This window comes from Phragmites australis, chromosome 12, assembly GCF_958298935.1.
Source record: "Phragmites australis chromosome 12, lpPhrAust1.1, whole genome shotgun sequence".
NCBI lineage: Eukaryota > Viridiplantae > Streptophyta > Magnoliopsida > Poales > Poaceae > Phragmites > Phragmites australis.
In genome coordinates this window covers 32,211,381-32,230,900 of record NC_084932.1, presented here as the reverse complement: position 1 = coordinate 32,230,900, position 19,520 = coordinate 32,211,381, and the positions used below count along the sequence as shown (strand labels likewise).

Genomic DNA, 19,520 nt, shown 5'->3' with positions numbered 1-19,520 from the left:
GGGAACTCCGGGTACTCAGGGGCCAGCTGTTCATGGCCCTGAGCACCCTTCCCAGAACTGGCTCTTCTCGGGTCCTCGGGGAACTCCTGGTACTCGGGGGCCAACTGTTCATGGCCCCGAGCACCCCTCCTGGAACTGGCTCTTCTCGGGTCCTCAGGGAACTCTGTGTACTCGGGGATCAACTGTTCTTGGCCCCGACTGCCCCTCCTGGAACTGTCTTTTCTCGGCCCTCGGGGAGATGGTCCCCGAGGGATGGCGCCACATGGCACTGTGCTATCCTGGCCTTGGGACTCGAGAACCCCTGGTTTCCATATCACCAATAGTTATGATCCATGAAAATGATGGTATCATTCCCATATTGCAGAATAGATAAGACATCATCCACCAGGTGTGGCACAACTCCATTGATTTGCCCATACCTTTTTGCTTTAGATATTAATATTGCAAGCATATCTGCTACTATATTGAAAAGTATGAGGAATAGGGGTACCTTGTCTTAGTCCTTTTTGAGTTTGGAAGTAAGGTCCAACTTCATCATTGATCTTAATTCCTACATGTCATCCCGATACAAAACTTTGGATCCAGTCACATCATTGTGCTGAAAATCCTTTCATTCTCAATGTTTGTTGGAGGAATGACCATTTGACCTTATCATATGCTTTCTCAAAATCAATTTTAAGGATCACACCATCCATTTCTTCCTATGCAGCTCATGAATGGTATCATGGAGTATTATCACTCCTTCTATAATGTTTCGACCGAACATGAATATAGTTTGTGTGTGACTGATTACATTTTGAGTCAGAACACCGATCCGATTAGTGGCAACTTTAGTGAAGATCTTAAAGCTGACATTAAGAAGGCATATAGGACGATATTCTTAATCTTTAGCGCATTACTTTTTTTAGGAATCAAGGTAATGACACCAAAGTTCAGACTGAAAATGGATAATTGTCCAAGGTGAAAGTCTTTGAATAAAACCATGAGATCGCCTTTGATGATTTCCCAGAACACTTGTAAAATTCAGCCAGAAAGCCATCAGGGCCTGGAGCTTTATTATGCTCCATTTGGAAAATTACCCTTTTAACCTCATCCTCTTCAAATTGGGCAGTGAGGATCTCATTTTCGCTTTCACTTACTTGAGGAATATCGCTAATTAAAGATTTATCCATCGCAAAATTATTATGCTCTAGTTTTCTGAATAAGCCTTTATAATACTTTGTGATGTATTTTTTAAGAGCGACCTCACCAATTACGGGCCCATTCTCTTGTTCCAAATTTTATATTCTTGTCTTTTTATTTTTACCATTGGCCACCAGATAGAAATATTTGGTATTATTATCTCCCCCCAATAACTCTTTAACCTTAGCTCTTTGATACCATTTGAGCTCTTCTTCTTTTAGCATATGGGATAACATTTCATTAAGGTAATGCTTCAAAGAAATCTCGTTAGGCATTAAAGGATTATTTCTGCCCTTTTATCAAGCTCATCTATCATGATGATGAGTTGTAGTTTTTCTTTCTTATGAGTGCCAGAAGTATGTTTGGCCTATCCTCTCAAGTATTAGCGTAGAGTTTTAATTTTATTTTGCCATTTTCTATTGCATTATTCCCTCTATGCTCATTTTGCCATATATTAGTCACCATCTCATAAAAGCCATCGCGAATCAGCCACCCTAATTCGAATTTGAATAGGGGTTGTGAACCAAAGTTTTGACTAGCCCCTGTACTGAGCAATAAAGGGGTATGATCAGATCGGGACCGATCAAGTGGCTCAACCTTAACTTTTGGGTACATGGATTCCCACTCAGTGCTCATGTGAACTCGACCAAGTTTCTCAAAAGTTGGTGGATCCAATTCATTTGCCCATGTATATTATCTTTCAGTCATCTCAATCTCCCGTAAATCCAATGTGTCAATTATTGCATTGAATAAACGGGACCACCGAGGATCAAAGTCATCATTACTCTTGTCCTCCGGTCATCTCATAATGTTGAAATCTCCTCCTATGATCATCGGGTTAGTTTCCAAACTACAGACATGAGCCATTTCAGTTAGAAATTCCACTTTTGATTCCTCTTGGGCCGGTCCATAGACCGCATATAATGCCCAATTGAATCCATCTTCTCTGTTCTTTAAAAGGAATTTAGAGTAGAAACCCCCTTCAACTATGGAGCCTATATCAAAAACAGAAGCATGAAAATCAATAATCATTCCGCTCAATCTTCCTCGTGGTGGCATAACATGCCACAGATAATCCAAACCCCCACATAAATGGTTAAGGGTTGAAGCAGGAAAAGTACTTCTACCTGAGAAAATCAAGATGTTGTTCGTTCACTATGTCTGATATATAATTGTATTTAGCCAAGTCTTCTAGATCTCTGCTATTCCAAAAGATACCTTTCATCGGATATGTCGTCCATCCATGATCCATGTGTTCAACAATATGCATGGTGCAGGAATCATGAAAAGGCTTACGCATTCTCAATCACGTATACTCTACTGTTTCGTCTTCTGATACATTTTTACTAGCCAACATTTCCCACATATGATCCAAAAAGGAGGAAAAAAGAAGGTATTTATCGACCTATGTCCCGTTGCGCAGAGAGATGACATTGGCTAAAAAGAAGTGTTGGTTTTTTTCTCACAGTGAAAGGTGTTATATTATACATCTATTCAATGGGCTACACATGTGGACCCTTAAACCAACGAGACTTATTAGTGGTATAACCTTTAGTCTTATATTACTTATCCATCTAAAGTCTGTGTGATGCGTTCTCTCAAGCTCTGCTCCGAGGGAACATGGCCCATCGAAATTCTAATGCGGTGTTCCATACAAACTACAATATGTATGTACTGGAGGTGGTAAAAACGAGCCAAACTACAATATGTCAAGAAATGTGTTTAAATTGTTATACAATATACATACACATAAATGGAGTATGGTAAGCCAGAAACAGAGTAAATCCAGCTAGCAACACTGCCTAACATGATTGACAGCCTACTAAGAAGAAGCAGCAGAAAAATGCGATGGATTGAAATGGAAGAGAGTACGTCCGTACATGTAGCATGCTGGCAAGGTTTGGATTCCAACTGATTCAAGATGTAGCTAAGCTTAATTTGGCAACAGCATCATCCGCCGTCAGCGAGACCTCCTCCTCCTGTCGCTTCTGATCTTCTTCTTCTCCTCCTCCTCTGGATAAATTATCGTCCTCCGGCTGAAAATATACGGCCAGTAGCTACAGATTAATTTAAGTAGAGGGAAACGGGTATATATGTGCCGAGAAAGAAAAGGAATTGTAATAAGAGAGAAATAAAGAAAAAAAATATTAATTGTACAGAAACCACGAATTAATCATTCTACCTCTTGATCTTGGACAGATGAGATCATTTTTTCTTCATTGAGTTTGTACACTTGAAGTGTTGGACGGTTGGGATGGACATCGGTTTTGTTCCTCAGCGCAGCCTCCGCTTCATCCACCTCAGCAGCAGACGCACCCTTACAGTTCATACTTACTGTGACTTTTCGAAGCGAAGTGAGATATTCCAAGCCAATATTACCAAGGCCCGTACAAAGATAACAGTCGAAAGCACTTGAAGGTTTGGCATCACGGCAGAGGGTACGCGGCTGCAGTCATTTTCTGTAGAGCACTTGAAGGGCATCGCATCGGTTCCATTCCATATATGAAGTGAAACGCTCGAGTCCTCCTTGCTGCGCTGAAACTGGACCATGGAATCTGGCAACGAGAACATCCTCAGCTTCTGGAAGCAGCCATCACTGGCATTAATATTACTTACTGTTACCGTCAATCTACCAAGGAGTTTCAGATAACGGAGCTCAGTCAACAAACCAAGGAGTTTCAGATCCCGCTCATCCCAACTATGCAGCCTAGAGAACTTGATAGGATGTACAACCAAATATCGGAGATGTCGCGGGAGGGTGAAGCCTGCTGCTTCCCAAGATGCTATATCCACTACTTCCTTAATAAAAATTGCAAGTGTTAGATACTGGATCTTGTGGAGATTGCGTAGAGACTCCACTAACTCACTCTGCTGGTTCTCATCTATCGAACACAAATTAACCAGGAGCACCCTCAGTTCCCTTAGCCTGCCCAGCTCCTTCACAAACTGCCTCTGGGACTTGTCGCTGTCAACATGTATTGTCAGCTCCTCCAGGGACGTCAGATTTCCAATCCCATACGGCTCTCTCGTGCAAAGAAGATTACCGAATAGGCAGACCAACTGTGTTAGCAGGACAACGCTCGCTGGTAGTTCTTTTATAGAAGTATCTGCCACATCAAGTGTCTGCAGAAACTTCAGATTCCCTATTTCTTTTGGGAGCTCATAAATATTGTAACATCCTAGTTTAAGATACCTCAAGTGAAGTAAATTCCCAAGATTCTCAAGATGGAAATCTTCCCTAAATCGGCAATTTTCTATGACCAGCACCCGTAGAAGTTTAAAGCTTGAAAGCAAAACCATCTGACTAGAATCACACCTACACGCAATATATGACCTCACTTGTGGCATGTCCATATGGTCATCCTGATGAGTATTGTTCTCTACGGTTCTATTTTGGTGGGCTAACCTCCGTACATTGCCTTGTGATAATCTGCCTTCAACATTATCTAATATAGCAACAAAGTTTTCTTCACATGACAAGGAACGGATGAGATCAAGAACCATATCATGAACACAACAACCTTCTACAATGCCACCCCATTCGGACTCCACCGCCTGTATCATGCTTCTATTTATGAGATCGTTGAAGTATCCTTCTCCGAGCTCAAATAAGGACAATTTTCCTTGTTTCTCATGGATAAAACCTTCAGCTATCCACTTCCATATCAAAGGATCTTTCTGAATAACATAATCTTCTGGAAATGCACTTAGATACAATAAGCATGTCCTTAGATGTGGAGGCAAATCATAGTAGCTAAAAGACAATATCCTCATAGTATTTTCGACATGCATATTATCTTTATGTCCAAAACCAATAGCGCTATACAGCTCGCACCATTCTTCCCTTGGTCTACCCACCAGCAAACTAGCCATTGTGATGATAGGTAACGGTATACCAGCACATTTCTTCAAAATTTTATCGGATATCTCATCTGGTTGATTATCAAGATATTTTTCTTCACCACCAAATATCCTTGTATAGAATAACTTTTTGGAGTTGTCATATGAAAGTGGTTGTAGCTCGTAAACCTCACCAGTTCCTTTGGCAACTTCATGGTTACGAGTAGTTGTGATTACTGTACTTCCATAGTGATTCGCAACAAGAGCCAACTTGATTGTTTCCCAAGATTGTAGCTCCCATATGTCGTCAATAACAATGAAATACCTAACCACACGAAAGGGAAAGAGTCATGATTAACTAAAGCTATCTGGAGCGTCTACAAAAGCGAGAAGTGAGCTAACATCAAGAACAGTAATCAAAGATGTGCTCACACTAATAGAAATAACTTACTTGCAGAGGTTCAAAATCTTTGCCAGCAATCAACTGACAGTAATTATGGTTACGAGTTCATAATGCCTCCAGGAAAAATACGTAATTACTCATCTAAGTTCAGTTGTGAATTATTAATGTTTAAGTAGTAGAGTTAAACTTAAATATGTTGCCCAAAACTGTAAAGTGGATTGTTCTTCTGTATAGGTACGTAACAGTAAAATAAAAACGTTCTTCTTCTCAAAGTTGAACCAAAAATTGTTATGTAGAAGAGTACATGACTACATGCTCTTATAGATGTGGAATCAAATATGTATGCTTGCAAAGGAAATTAAAAAACTAAAGTACTTGACTACATTCTGAGTATTTGTCTGGGCTATGGACAAATTTTGAACGTGGCTTATTACAACACGTATCAAAGTGAATCGATGAAATGGCATATTTCTATGCAGATCCAAAATTCAACTGCTCTCTAGGTAAAAGGAAACAAAGGCAAATATAGGATTTCCTGTTGAGTGCCTCCTCTACGGTACCATGGCTGGGCTCAAATCTGTTTGCCCGCCTATGCTGTGCTCATTCTCAAACAAACACCCAAAATAAAGTATCATTTAAAATGTTAAATTCATGATATTAGTTTCTTAGAACTTTCAAATATTCACTACTTTCAGTAAATAGAGTTTGTTATGACAAGGCACTCTTGTTTTTTAGAAATTTTGTGGTGCCTCCAACAATTGCACATATTACGCAATACAAAATCAAACCATCATATTACTAGTCGTCAAGTCGTAAGTATTGTGAACTTTTTCATCCATAAATTATCTCACTACTCGGTTATTATTTATATGGACTGCTAGGTGAGTATAGGGAAAGGCTATTGATGCTCGCGTGCCCACTATTCTGTAATCATTTGATGAGTATAGGACTCAAATATGTAATTTGTAAAACAGAATAAGGAAAATAGCTGGATGTAATGCTTCAATGGAACAAATGACTAGTGGAGGAATTCATAAACCAATATGATTTGTACTATATACAATGCAATGCATAAGTAGTTAAGTACTGCAAGGACAAGGAACAAAACACTTGTTGCACGCTAGATGGAGCATACCTCTTATTTTCAAGGAATTCTCGGAGTAGATCGATAAGCTGTTTTCCCTCCCTTTTTGTGCTATGAATTTTCTCATACCTAACCTTGTCAAGTTCATAGAGGATGTCCTTGAATACTTTATTTATGTCAGGATTCCGACCAACCGGAACGAAAGCCCCACAATCGAAATCCCCTTTGATGAGTTTGTCATACACTGCTTTGGCAAGAGTTGTCTTCCCTAATCCCCCGACTCCGACAACAGAAACTTTCTTCATCTTCTTCTCAGGCACATCATCCCCACACTGATAAGACATCATGGATATGAGTTCGCCTCTTGCCTTGTCAATGCCAATGAGTTGCGTCACTTCATTGTACATAGCTGCAAGGCGAGGATCAATAGTGGACGTCCTCGCAGCAGGCTTAGCCAGATTCTCGTCGACTTTGTACCTAGCACGCCGCTCGGCCACCTCCTGAAGTTGCTTCCTGATGTCTTCGATGGCGCTTGCAATTTCACGGCGAGCCTTGCCCTTGCTGAACAGGTCGCCCATCTTCTTCAAGGCGCGTTTGAGCCTGCCCTGGACTCGCACGAGGAAGGTGTCGAGGATGTCCTCCATGTCGTACGACGCCTCCCTGACCTCGCATGCCCAGACCTTGACCTGCTCGTCGAGCTGGTCCCACGGCACTGCTGCCACCTTGCGGAGGGCGGCGTGGATGCTCTCCAGCTCCTTTGAGAGAGACTGCACTTGCTCCCTCACGCCAGTCTGCAGCTTGTACTCATCTTGGAGCAGCTGCAGCAACTTGGAGGCGAGGTTGCCCATCGCCCCCGTCACCAGATCCATGATGGCAAGCTCTCAAGATTAATCACTCTATCTATCAGCTTGGAAGTGCTTGCTCTTTCTATCTGCTTGCTTGAGATCCAGCAGACCAATGGAGCAGCAACATCAATTACTCGAATCAAATCAGCTGCCGGCCGGTACCTAATTATTGTGCGCACAGCAGGTTGTGACTTGTGAGGTTAGTTGTCTGGTGGTGGAGAAGCTCGATCTATCGACCTCGTTTTAATTACTACTCCAGTTGGTACGAATTAGTCTTAGGCAGGCCAGTCTCACCTATCGCACCTTCTCGCGGGGTTCACCTCCGCGAGGTACGAAAAGACTAAGTCCTGGGAGAGGTCGCTCGGGGCCACAAGCAGTTGTCCCCGGGTACCCGGGTTCCTCGATGATCTGCGAAGACTAAGTGACCGGGAAGAGAATGCTCGGGGAGGTGAACAGTGACCCCCGAGCACCGAAGTCCCCCGACGCCCAGGAAAACCGAGTACCGGGAAGGGTGTGCTCGGGGCTGCGAACAGTGGCCCCCGGGCACCGGAGTACCCCGAGGACCCAAGGAAGGTAGTTCCGGGAGAGAGTGCTCGGGAGCGGCGAGCAGCGGCCCCCGAGCACTCGGTTCCCCGAGGATCCGAGCAGTCAATTCCGGGAGAGAGTGCTCGGGGCCGTGAACAGTGGCCCCCGAGCACTCAGTTCCCCGAGGACCAAGAGAGGGAGTTCTTGGGAGAGAGTGCTCGGGGAGGTAAACAGTGACCCCCGAGCACTCGGTTCCCCAACGGCCCAAGAAGTCCTTCATCGGTGGCTCCCACAGGGGTCCAGAGATGAGGTGTCAGCCTGTGAAAGGCTCGATGCCGCATTTAAGAGCGCGTGTGGCCTGTCACCTCCAACTGCTCCTGCCACGCTCGGTGTCAGTCCCTGCCATATTCTGGTAAAAGGGCGTGGGGACATTTAATGCACGGGTCCCATCCCGCGTCATCCGGCTCGCCTCGGGATAGCTTCACAAGGCCCGAGGCACCCGTCTGCCGCCCTGTTGTGGCAGGCGTACAAGACCGAACAGGCATGTCGGGCCGCTTTGCAGCTGCCCGGTGTGCCCTTTCCACGGCGCCCGTCGCCAGCACCATTATGTCGACTGAAGACCGGGCGGGGGACGCGTTTTCAACCCCCCGTCACTTAGTGCAGAGGCCATGATGACTCCCTTTCCATTTATGGCGCCTTGGAACTCGTGCCCTCCCTTTCGGGACACGCTACCGTCGGTGGGTATTTAAGGCAGCCGGCAGGCACAGACAGGAGGGGCTGAGATCGAGATAGACAAGTTGAAGCTAACAGAAGAGCCCAGAGCAGAGGACGCTCAAACTCTCAGGCATTTGCTCAGAGACCGAAGAACAAGGAGCCCAAAGCTCTAGGATAGACAGACTTTCTTGTAACCAGCACATTCCTGAGAGGTATTCCCAGGGCATTTATAGCATCCACACAGGAGTAGGGTATTACGCTCAGTGCGGCCTGAACCTATCTAAAAATCCCTCCAGTGCATTTACTGCGTTCTGCATTAGATCATTTCATTCCACCTGTCATCGCATTCATATCCATTTATTTCTCCAGCAATCATATTCAGAATCATCCCCCAGCCGAATCTCTAAAAAGGGGTCCCTCAGGATCCCTGCGACAGGAGCTAACCCTCCGACACCAACCAACCATGCATTTCATTTATATACATAGGAGAAGATATATATATATATATGTATATATATATATATGTATATAAGAGCGAAAGATATATATAGGAGAGTAGCCAAGAAAATAGGGACAAGGATTCGAGTGGGGAATATTTTAATTTAAAGCATGAATGGTAGGTTACTATATACATACAAACAATGAAAAAAATCTATATAACCTCTTGAACTGATTGTTGTATACTTAAAATTCTAAACTACAAAAGCGGGTATTATAGGCTTTCAATTTTGCAAAACCATTTACTTAACCCCGAACTGGTTTCTGAGGCGGTTTTCGCTCAATCAGTATGCCACGTCGACATTTTATCCGATGTGGTAGTCCTAGTCAGCTCAGCCGAGCCATGTCAGCATGTCCATTCAGCGTGCTGACAAAAGCGTTACGTAGTAATTTAATTTTTCTTTTAAAAAATAATTTGTAAAAATAGATTATTTCGAAAAATATGTGGTCTATTTAGAAAAAATCTAAAAAATACAAAATGATTTAGATAAATGTTTTAATGTGTTTTTAGCTTCATTTTTATTTCTGAAAATGTTATTTAATGTTTTTCTAGTGTAAAAATTATTACAAAAATATTAGAATAAATATTTTAATTTAGAAAATAGTTTTAGAAAATATAGATTAATTCTGATAATGTTTAAAAATATTTTTTTTGATGAAATAAATGATTTTAATATGTTTTGTTGCATATAAAATTATTTTTAATTCTAGAAAAATAAAAATAAATTCTATAAATTTTTTAATTAGTTTTATGTTGAAAATAATTCTGGAAAATTTTAAATAAATATTTTAGACCATTTAAAAATTAGGTTTAATTCTTAAAAAATAGTTTTCATCATTTTTAGCCGTTTAAAATTTGTTTAGCTGTAGTTTTTGCATTGTTACTCCGATTTGAGAGGTTCTTGTGCTCAGAAAAATAGTTTTCGTCGTTTTGAGCATATTTGGGCACATTTCGTCAGAACTCATATAGGTAGTCCATAGTTTTATTATTTAGCCTGCCTCTGCTATGGTTGATTTAGTGGTAACAGTTGTGTCCGTGCAGTTGTTGCGTGGGCTCTTACATGGAGTAAGGGGCTCTTTGGAACGTTCCATTCTGAAAACACAGGAATAGGAAAAACGCAGGATTGAAATGCCCTAGCACAACGAATCCTATAGAATGAAAAAACACAGGAAAATTGCAGGAATGGCCGTTTGGATGGAGCGCACGAAAAACGCAGGAATCAGATGAGAGAGATAGACACGAAGAAAATTTTCCATGAGGTTAGACCTCACGTTACAATTCCTCCAAAATTCCTATGAAATGAGTCATTCCATAGAATTTTCATAGGAATTTGGCAAGTCCATTCCTTTGTTCCAAAGGGCACTTAATCTGCATATCCTTCCCTCAGTGTTTGATCATACAGGCTACAGATATGCAAGAATTGATGATGCATATCAGGAAGAAAAGTGAAACAGATAACATTGTTGTATCACGTTTGACAAAATTTAGGCACATGATTGTTTTTTTTCTTATCCGTCTGTACTCACCCTAAGGTTTTGGTTTCTCTTCTCTGCTTCTTCTATCTAGTCCAAACTCCAAGCATTGAAGACTTGAAAAAAACAGAGGAAAATCTAGACATCAAACGACGCACCAACTGTTAATTTGGTCCTACAGAAGCATGAATCCATCAAAACTGTTAACTGCTGTTACCCCATATCTGAGAATTGATAACTTGCGTTATGTGCAACCGGCGCGTTTATATGGATTAGAGTAGGATATATATCATCATTTATCAACAACTGTATTCTAGTACAGTACTAATTAGGCAAACCAAACCAGTTTTATATATTCATCACTCTGACAGGCTTCTTGCAACTACTCGTCAGTCTGATGCGTTATCTCAAGCTCTGCTTTGAGGAACAGGGCCTATCTAAATTCTATTGCAATGTTCCATACAGACTACAATATGTATGTATTGGAGTGGTAAAAACGAGCCAAATTAACTTTCCTCAAAATAAGAAAAACATGAGGCAAACAACACATATGTAATTATGTATGCCTCCTTCAACACAACATATATATATATGTTCCAAACTTACTTGCACGCAGATGCTACAATGAAGAAAGAATCTAACAAGCCAGCAGTTCAGCATGAGCAATATTATAAAGGTTTAAAGCAGCAGTAAACTGAAACTTTGATCAAGCCAAATGATGGATACAGATTCAGAGGAGGAGAACGTAGACCCCGACTGATCGGGCTGGCGCCCGAAGAAGCGAACAACGTACAATACTGCCACCGTCCCAGCAGAAATCAACTCGCGTCACAAACTCTGATCGAGGAGCAAGCCAAGCTGGACATCTGCATGCGAAAGGCTGCCAAGAAATCTGTTTAAATTGTAATGCAACGTACATACACAGAAACGGCATGTGGAGAGGACAGCCAGAATCAGAGTTGAATGGTGCCTAGAAACAGAGTGCATCCAGCAAGCAACACCACTCAACACGAAGAAGCAGAAAAATGCGATGGATCGAAATGGAAGAGGGTGCGGAGAGAGTACGTACGTACATGTAGCATCATCAGCCATCAACTAAGCTTAATTTGGCGACAGCATCATCAGCCTCCTCCTCCTGTTGCTTCTCATCTTCTTCTTCTTCTTTGGGTAGATTATCGTCTTCCGGCTGAAAATTGGGAAATAAGGAAATAGTAACTAACTAGCCGGTGATCAATATACGACCAGTAGCTACAGATCGATTAATTTAAGTAGAGGAAAGAAAAGGAATTGTACAAAGAGAGAAATAAAGAGAAATATTAATTGGATAGGAACCACGAATTAATCATTCTACCTCTTGATCTTGGACAGATGAGATCATTTTTACTTCATTGCATCTGTACACCTCAAGTGCGGGACGGTTGGGATGGACATCGGTTTGGTTCCTCAGCGCAGCCTCCGCTTCATCCACCTCAGCAGCAGACGCACCCTCACAGTCGATCCACACTCGGAATTTCTGAAGCGACGTGAGATATTCCAAGCCAATAATATTGGCACAGTCACCGTTGCCATCCTTTAAGGCCCGCACAAAGACACAAGTCCTAAGCACTTGAAGGTTTGGCATCACGGCAGAGGGTATAGCACAAAGGCTGCAGTCGTTTTCTGTAGAGCACTTGAAGGGCATCGCATCGGTTCCATTCCATATATGAAGTGAAACGCTCGAGTCCTCCTTGTTGCGCTCAAACTGGACCATTGAATATGGCAAAATGAACACCCTCAGCTTCTGGAAGCAGCCATCACTGGCATTAATATTACTTACTGTTACCGTGGACTCTGAAGCCAGCATGAGATAACGGAGCTCCGTCAACCTATCAAGGAGTTTCAGATCCCGCTCATCCAAACTAGCCACCCACAATTCCAAGGTGGTGAGGTTGGGAAGACGTGCGGGATTAATGCATGACGGCAGCCTAGAGAACTCGAAAAGTAGAACCAAATATTGGAGATGTCGCGGGAGGGTAAAGCCTGCTGCTTCCCACGTGGCTATATCCACTACTTCCCGAGTAGCAATACGAAGTGTTAGATGCTGGATCTTGTGGAGATTGCGTAGAGACTCCACTAACTCTCTCTGCTGGCTCTCATCCATCCAACAATCAATACTAACCACCAGGACCCTCAGTTCCCTCAGGCTGCCCAGCTCCTTCACAAACCGCCTCTGGGACTTGTCGTCACAAACAGCATGCATTCTCAGCTCCTCCAAGGACGTCAGCTTTCCAATCCCATCCGACACACTCAGGTTCAACCAATCAGCGCGTAGGCACACCAACTGTGTTAGTAGAACAACGCTCGCGGGCAGTTCTGTTATACTAGTTTCTGCCACATCAAGTGTCTGCAGAAACTTCAGATCCTCTATTTCTTTCGGGAGCTCACGAATATTTGTGCCGCTTAGCCCAAGATACCTCAAGTGAAGTAAATTCCCAAGATTCTCAAGATGGCAATCTTCCCCAAATCGACAATTTTCTATGGCCAGCACCCTTAGAAGTTTAAAGCTCGAAAGCAGGACCCGCTGACTAATATCACACCTAGAAGCAATATATGACCTCACTTGTGACATGTCCATATGGTCAGCCTGATGAGTATTATTCTCCATGGTTCTATTCTGGTGGACTAACCTCCGTACCTTGCCTTGTGATAGTGTGCCTTCAACATTATCTGATATAGCAACAAAGTTTTCTTCACGTGACAAGGAACGGATGAGATCAAGAACCATATCATGAACACGACAACCTTCTACCATGCCATCCCATTCGCTCTCCACTGCCTGTATCATGCTTCTATTTAAGAGATCGTTGAAGTATCCTTCTCCGAGCTCAAATAACGACAATTTTCCTTGTTTCTTATGGACAAAACCTTCAGCTATCCACTTCCATATTAAAAGATCTTTCTCAATAACATAATCTTCTGGAAATGCACTTAGATACAGTAAGCATGTCTTTAGATGTGAAGGCAAATCATAGTAGCTAAAAGACAATATCCTCATAGTATTTTCGACATGCATGTTATCTTTATGTCCAAAACCAATAGCGCTATAGAGCTCACACCATTCTTCCCTTGGTTTACCCACCAACAAACTAGCCATTGTGATGATAGCTAACGGTATACCATCACATTTCTTCAAAATTTTATCGAGTATCTCATCCGGCTGGTTATCAAGACATTTTCCATCACCACCAAATATCCTTGTATAGAATAACTTTTTAGAATCGTCACATGAAAGTGGTTGTAGCTTGTAAACCTCACCAGCTTCTCTAGCAACTTCAAATTTACGAGTAGTTGCGATTATTCTACTTCCACAATTATTCTCAACAAGAGCCAATTTGATTATTTCCCAAGATTGTGTCTCCCATATGTCGTCAATAACAATGAAATACCTATCCACATTAAGTGCAAGAACCATAAGTTACTAAAGCTATCTGGAGCATCTATAAAAGAGAGAAGTGTGCCAACATCAAGAACAGTCATCAAAGATGTGCTCATACTTATTTGCAGAGGTTCAGTAATTATGGTTACGAATCCATTATGCTTCCAGGAAAAATACGTAATTACTCATCTAAGTTCAGTTGTGAATTAATAATGTTTAAGTAGTAAACTTAAACTTAAATGTGTTGTAAACTAATGCTCAAAGCTGTTAACTGCGTTGCTCTTCTGTATAGCTAACAGTAAAATAAAAGTGTCCGTTCTTCTCAAATTTGAACAAAAAAAATGTTATGTAGGAGAGTTCTTGACTACATGCTCTTATATATGTGGAGACTAAAATAAAAGCTCAAATATGCATGCTTGCAAAGGAAAAAAAATCAAACGAAGTAGCGTGGCATAGGTGACACGTATTAGTTCTTCTACATGAACCAAGGACCAAAGCGAAGTGAGGTGATGTGCATACGTGTGTCAGCCCCACGTAGAGACTGAGCTATGGACGAATGTTGAACGTGGCTATGAATCGATGAAACGATATATTTCTATGCAGATGCAAAATTCAACGCCTCTAGGTAAAAGGAAACAAAGGCAAATATAGAATTCCCCGTCGAGTGCCTCCTCTACCATACCATGGCTGGGCTCAAATCTGTTTGCCCGCCTATTCTATGCTCATTTTCAAATAAACTTCCAAAATAAACAATCATTTAAAATGTTAAATTAATGATATTAGTTTCTTACAACTTTCAAATATTCACTACTTTTAGTAAATAAAGTTTGTTATGACGAGGAACCCTTGTTTTTTTTAGAAATTTCGTGGTGCCTTCAACATAAGGTCATAAGTATTGTGAACTTTTCAACCATAAATTAAGTCAGTACTCGGATATTATTTATAGGGACTGCTAGGTGAGTATAGGACAAGGCTATCGATGCTCGTGTTCCCACTATTCTGTAATAATTTGATAATGAGTAATTTGTAAAACAAAATAAGAAAAATAGCTGGCTGTAATGCTTCAATGGAACAATGACTAGTGGAGAAATTGATAAATCAATAGGTTTTGTACCATATGCAATGCACAAATACCACAAGTAACAAAAACACATGCACGCTAGATGGCGCATATATACCTCTTATTTCGAAGGAATTCCCGTAGTAGATCGATAAGCTGCTTTCCCTCCCTTGTTGTGCTATGAATGTTCTCATACCTTTCCTTGTCAAGTTCATAGAGCATGTCCTTTAATACTTTATTTATGTCGGGATTTCGCCCAACCGGAACGAAAGCCCCACAATTGAAGTCCCCTTTGAGCTTGTCATACACTGCTTTGGCAAGAGTGGTCTTGCCTAATCCCCCGACTCCGACAACAGAAACTTTCTTCATCTCCTTCTCAGGCACGTCGTCATCCCTATGCTGGTAAGACAGCATGGATATGAGCTCACCCCTTGCCTTGTCGATGCCAATGAGTTGCGTCACTTCTTTGTACATAGCTGCAAGGCGAGGATCAATAGTCGACGTCCTTGCGGCAGGCTTAGCCAGATTCTCATCGACTTTGTACCTAGCACGCCGCTCGGCCACCTCCTGAAGTTGCTTCCTGATGTCTTCGATGGCGCCTGCAATTTCACGGCGAGCCTTGCCCTTGCTGAACAGGTCGCCCATCTTCTTCAAGGCGCGTTTGAGCCTGCCCTGGTCTACGGTCTCTCGGCCTTGGACTCGCACGAGGAAGGTGTCGAGGATGTCCTCCATGTCGTACGACACCTCCCTGACCTCGCGCGCCCAGACCTTGACCTGCTCGTCGAGCTGGTCCCACGGCACTGCTGCCACCTTGCGGAGGGCGGTGTGGATGTTCTCCAGCTCCTTTGAGAGAGACTGCACTTGCTCCCTCACGCCAGTCTGCAGCTTGTACTCATCTTGGAGCAGCTGCAGTAGCTTGGGGGCGAGGTTGCCCATGGCCCCTGTCACCAGATCCATAGTGGCGACCTCTCAAGATTAATCACTCTATCTATCAGCTTGGAAGTGCTTGCTCTTTCTATCTGCTTGCTTGGGATCCAGCAGACCGATGGAGCAGCAACATCAATTACTCGAATCAAATCAGCTGCCGGCCGGTACCTAATTATTGTGCGCACAGCAGGTTGTGACTTGTGAGGTTAGTTGTCTGGTGGTGGAGAAGAAGCTCGATCTACCGACCTCGTCTTAATTACTACTCCAGTTGGTACGAATTAGTCTTAGGCAGGCCAGTCTTCACCTATCGCTTTACCACCTAGGTCATCTCGATCAAAGTCACGTCTTCTTAAACAAAAAGAAAAAGAAAAAATACTCCATTTTATAATAACAGAGAAATCAAAGGATCGGTTGACTAGAAATTTATGCAATATTGCTAGCTTTCACGCAAAGGTAGTGATGGAATACTACTGGTTGGAAGAAAATTCGGGAGGCCAGTCTTCACCTACCGCTGTTGCCGCCTAGATATGAAGCCGGTCCAAGAGTAAAATCCCAAGAAAAAATTCTTTCCTGTGACATGTATGGTGACACTGTCATATCTTCGTTTATGGACACGCCATCGATAACAAGATTGGCCATATATCCTTGTCCGCACTATGGCAACCCTCGCAAAGAAAAAAAAGAATACTATGGTAGGAACTCCAACTTCGGCATTCAATCGTGCTCGTTTTGACCAGCAGAATTAAAGAAACATGAAGGTCATAATTCATATATATGATTGGCGTAAATTAAGAGCTAGGACAGTGACACTATAGACATTCATATCTTTACCAAACGGCCGGTAGGTGCATCTCCAATAATCCATGTGTGACGCACGTTTCTTCTCCCATCAGGCCGGCCCATCTCCCTGCGCCCACAGCCCGGCCCCGCCCGCTTCTCCCTCCCTTTCGTTCTCTCGCTAACGAGCCAGGCTCACCCGTCATCCCCTTCCTCCCGCGCGCGCCGTGCTCGCTCGCCCGAAACCGCCACCGCACGTTCTCCACCCCGAGCCTCTCTCCGCAACCTCCTTCTCCCTCCTATAAATCCCCCTCTTAGCTCCCTTCTTGGTTTCGCACCCATCCCACCGTCCCCCACACTCTAGCACCGTCGCCGCTCTCCTCTTCCTCACCTTCGGCCGACGCCCGCCACCGCGCTCGATCTCTGCCGACAAGCCACCTCCGTCCTCCCTGAGTGGTTCTCCGGCACCACATGTCCACGAGGAGCCGCCCTCGGTTCTTCCCAACGCTCCTCCACCGCTAGACAACCCCCCTCCGCCGAGCTCCGACCTCCGCCGAAGCACCTCGCCGCTGCAACGCCACTACACACCTCACCAACATCGTCTTGTGCGCAATATGGAATCGCCGAGTCCCCAAGATGTCGTTCCGCCGCTTGCCGGAGCTCCTCGGACACCACGATGACGTCTCCGCCCCACTCCGGTGACCTCCCGAGCCACGCCGTCATCCCAACCTCATCCCCGTCGCCGTCTAGCAGTGGGCCATATGTATGTATATGTGTGTATATGTATACATATATATACGTACAGGTATACATGTATACGTATATACATATATATATATATATACATATATACGGAATTTTCTTTTTCGAGAAATTCTAGAAAATGACGAAATGAATATTAGTTACATTAATAAATCGGCTGAAAAAATATAAAATGCAAAGAAAAATATCTAAAACTCAAAATAATATGAAACAATTTTTTTGGTTAGTATTACTTTCATCTACATGTTAAAACTATATGCATGCATAAAAATACTATTGTTTTCTCTATAATTAATTTAATGTGTTTAACATTAATAGTTTCATAAATAAATATTAAAATGTACAAAATTTGTGAACTTAATTTTTTAGTCTTCTTTTATCGTACTCTACACAGCAAAATAAAAACACTATATCCTAACGGTGGCGGAATCAGCGCCCTCCCAGGGCCCTGCTACTTAGCAGTGGGCACTGTGCATGTATATATGTATATATATACATGTATATGTATACATATACACATATACATATAGATATATATATATATGTATACGTATATACATATGTATATATATATGTATACGTATATATATGTAATTTTCTTTTTTGAGAAATTCTAGAAAAATGACGAAATGAATATTAGTTACATTAATAAATAGGTTGAAAAATCTAAAATGCAAAGAAAAATATCTAAAACTCAAAAAAATATGAAACAAATTTTTTTAGGTTAGTATTAGTTTCACCTAAATGTTAAAATTATGTGCATACATAAAAGTACTATTGTTTTCTCTATAATTAATTTAATGTGTTTAACATTAATAATTTCATAAATAAATATTAAAATGTACAAAATTTGTGAACTTAATTTTTTAGTCTTCTTTTGCCGTGCTCTACACAAAAAAATAAAAACGAATACGACGTAGATGCGCCAGTCAGACTCGTGATATACTATGTACATACAAACAACTGCTAGTGGCAAGTATGGTCTCATGCAGAGCTTTAGCGTCAATTGCGAATCTTGGTACGTGCTTTTTCCTTCCGGATCACACTAAAAAAAGCTAGATCGTGATGGGTCCAGCAGACCGACGGATCACTTTGCCACCTAGGTCATCTCGATCAAGGTCACGTCCTCTTAAAAAAAATAAAAAGAAAAATTACTCCACAACAGGCTAGCTAGCTAGTTGTCGATACTGTCAGCTAATGCCACCAAGTTATTATCATTCTCAAGTTGTGCAAGTGGGCTCATGATTACTACTACATTTCTGTGGATAGAGATAAAGTTAGGCGCATGTCTCGTCTATCGTGACAGCAAGTCAAGTCGTGCCTCTTGGTTTTGGGGGCTAGCTATTGGCATGGCTCCTTCTCCATGATGCGCCGCTTCAGCTGCAACTGCTACTCTCTCTCGTTCTAGTTACATTGCAAACCTAACAAAGTAGGAGTAACAGCCGTCCATGGATGATCCATGCGTTGGACGATACGCATGGTGCGGGAATCACTCTACTATTTCGTCTGCTGTTACATTTTTACTAACCAATATTTACAACATATGATGCAGAGAGACTATTTATCGACCTATTTCTCATTGCGAAGAGAGATGACATTGGCTAAAAGAAGCGTCGTAGTTTTTCTTTTGTCCCTGTGAAAGGTGTCCGTCTTAGGATAAATTTTTTATTTGGCACTGAAAGTTTACCCATTTTCGTATTTGCTACTCATTCTTTCAATGATATGTGGGTCCAGACATCAATAGTAAATACGGGAAGTATGTAAATTTTCAGTGACAAATAAGGACTTAACTCCATATTATAGATTCTGTAAAACTTCCAGGTCTCATGCTTCCAGTTTAAGAAATTTGGTCATACTTGGCTCAAGCTGACCATAGTGATAAATTAATTCGATTACTATTAGTATCTGAAACAGCTGCACAGGGGAAATGTATTGTTCTGCTCTTCTGACCATGGTAACAGATTAATTCGATTGAAGCTAAATCTAACATTACAATCTGATGTGAGCGACAGACA

At 42.2% G+C, this 19,520-nt stretch overlaps 1 protein-coding gene across 13 annotated transcripts; it reads right to left on the bottom strand.

Annotated features, from left to right (window-relative positions):
* Window positions 1-2,866: 2,866 nt before the first annotated feature.
* On the bottom strand, window positions 2,867-16,235 carry LOC133886040 (disease resistance protein RGA5-like). Of its 13 annotated transcripts, XM_062325762.1 has the most exons (5): window positions 15,158-16,235; window positions 11,916-13,989; window positions 11,691-11,750; window positions 3,365-3,466; window positions 2,867-3,218 (listed from the first exon to the last, which is right to left on the bottom strand). In XM_062325762.1, exons 1-5 carry the CDS (start codon window positions 15,994-15,996, stop codon window positions 3,099-3,101), a joined length of 3,195 nt encoding a protein of 1,064 aa, XP_062181746.1. In that variant the 5' UTR covers window positions 15,997-16,235; the 3' UTR covers window positions 2,867-3,098. The 13 variants fall into 13 exon arrangements, with proteins under 13 accessions (XP_062181746.1, XP_062181750.1, XP_062181751.1 ...); XM_062325766.1 differs by lacking the exons at window positions 2,867-3,218; window positions 3,365-3,466 and adding an exon at window positions 11,098-11,456 and having other exon boundaries at window positions 11,634-11,750; window positions 15,158-16,232; XM_062325767.1 differs by lacking the exons at window positions 2,867-3,218; window positions 3,365-3,466 and adding an exon at window positions 11,098-11,430 and having other exon boundaries at window positions 11,634-11,750; window positions 15,158-16,232.
* Window positions 16,236-19,520: the final 3,285 nt, after the last annotated feature.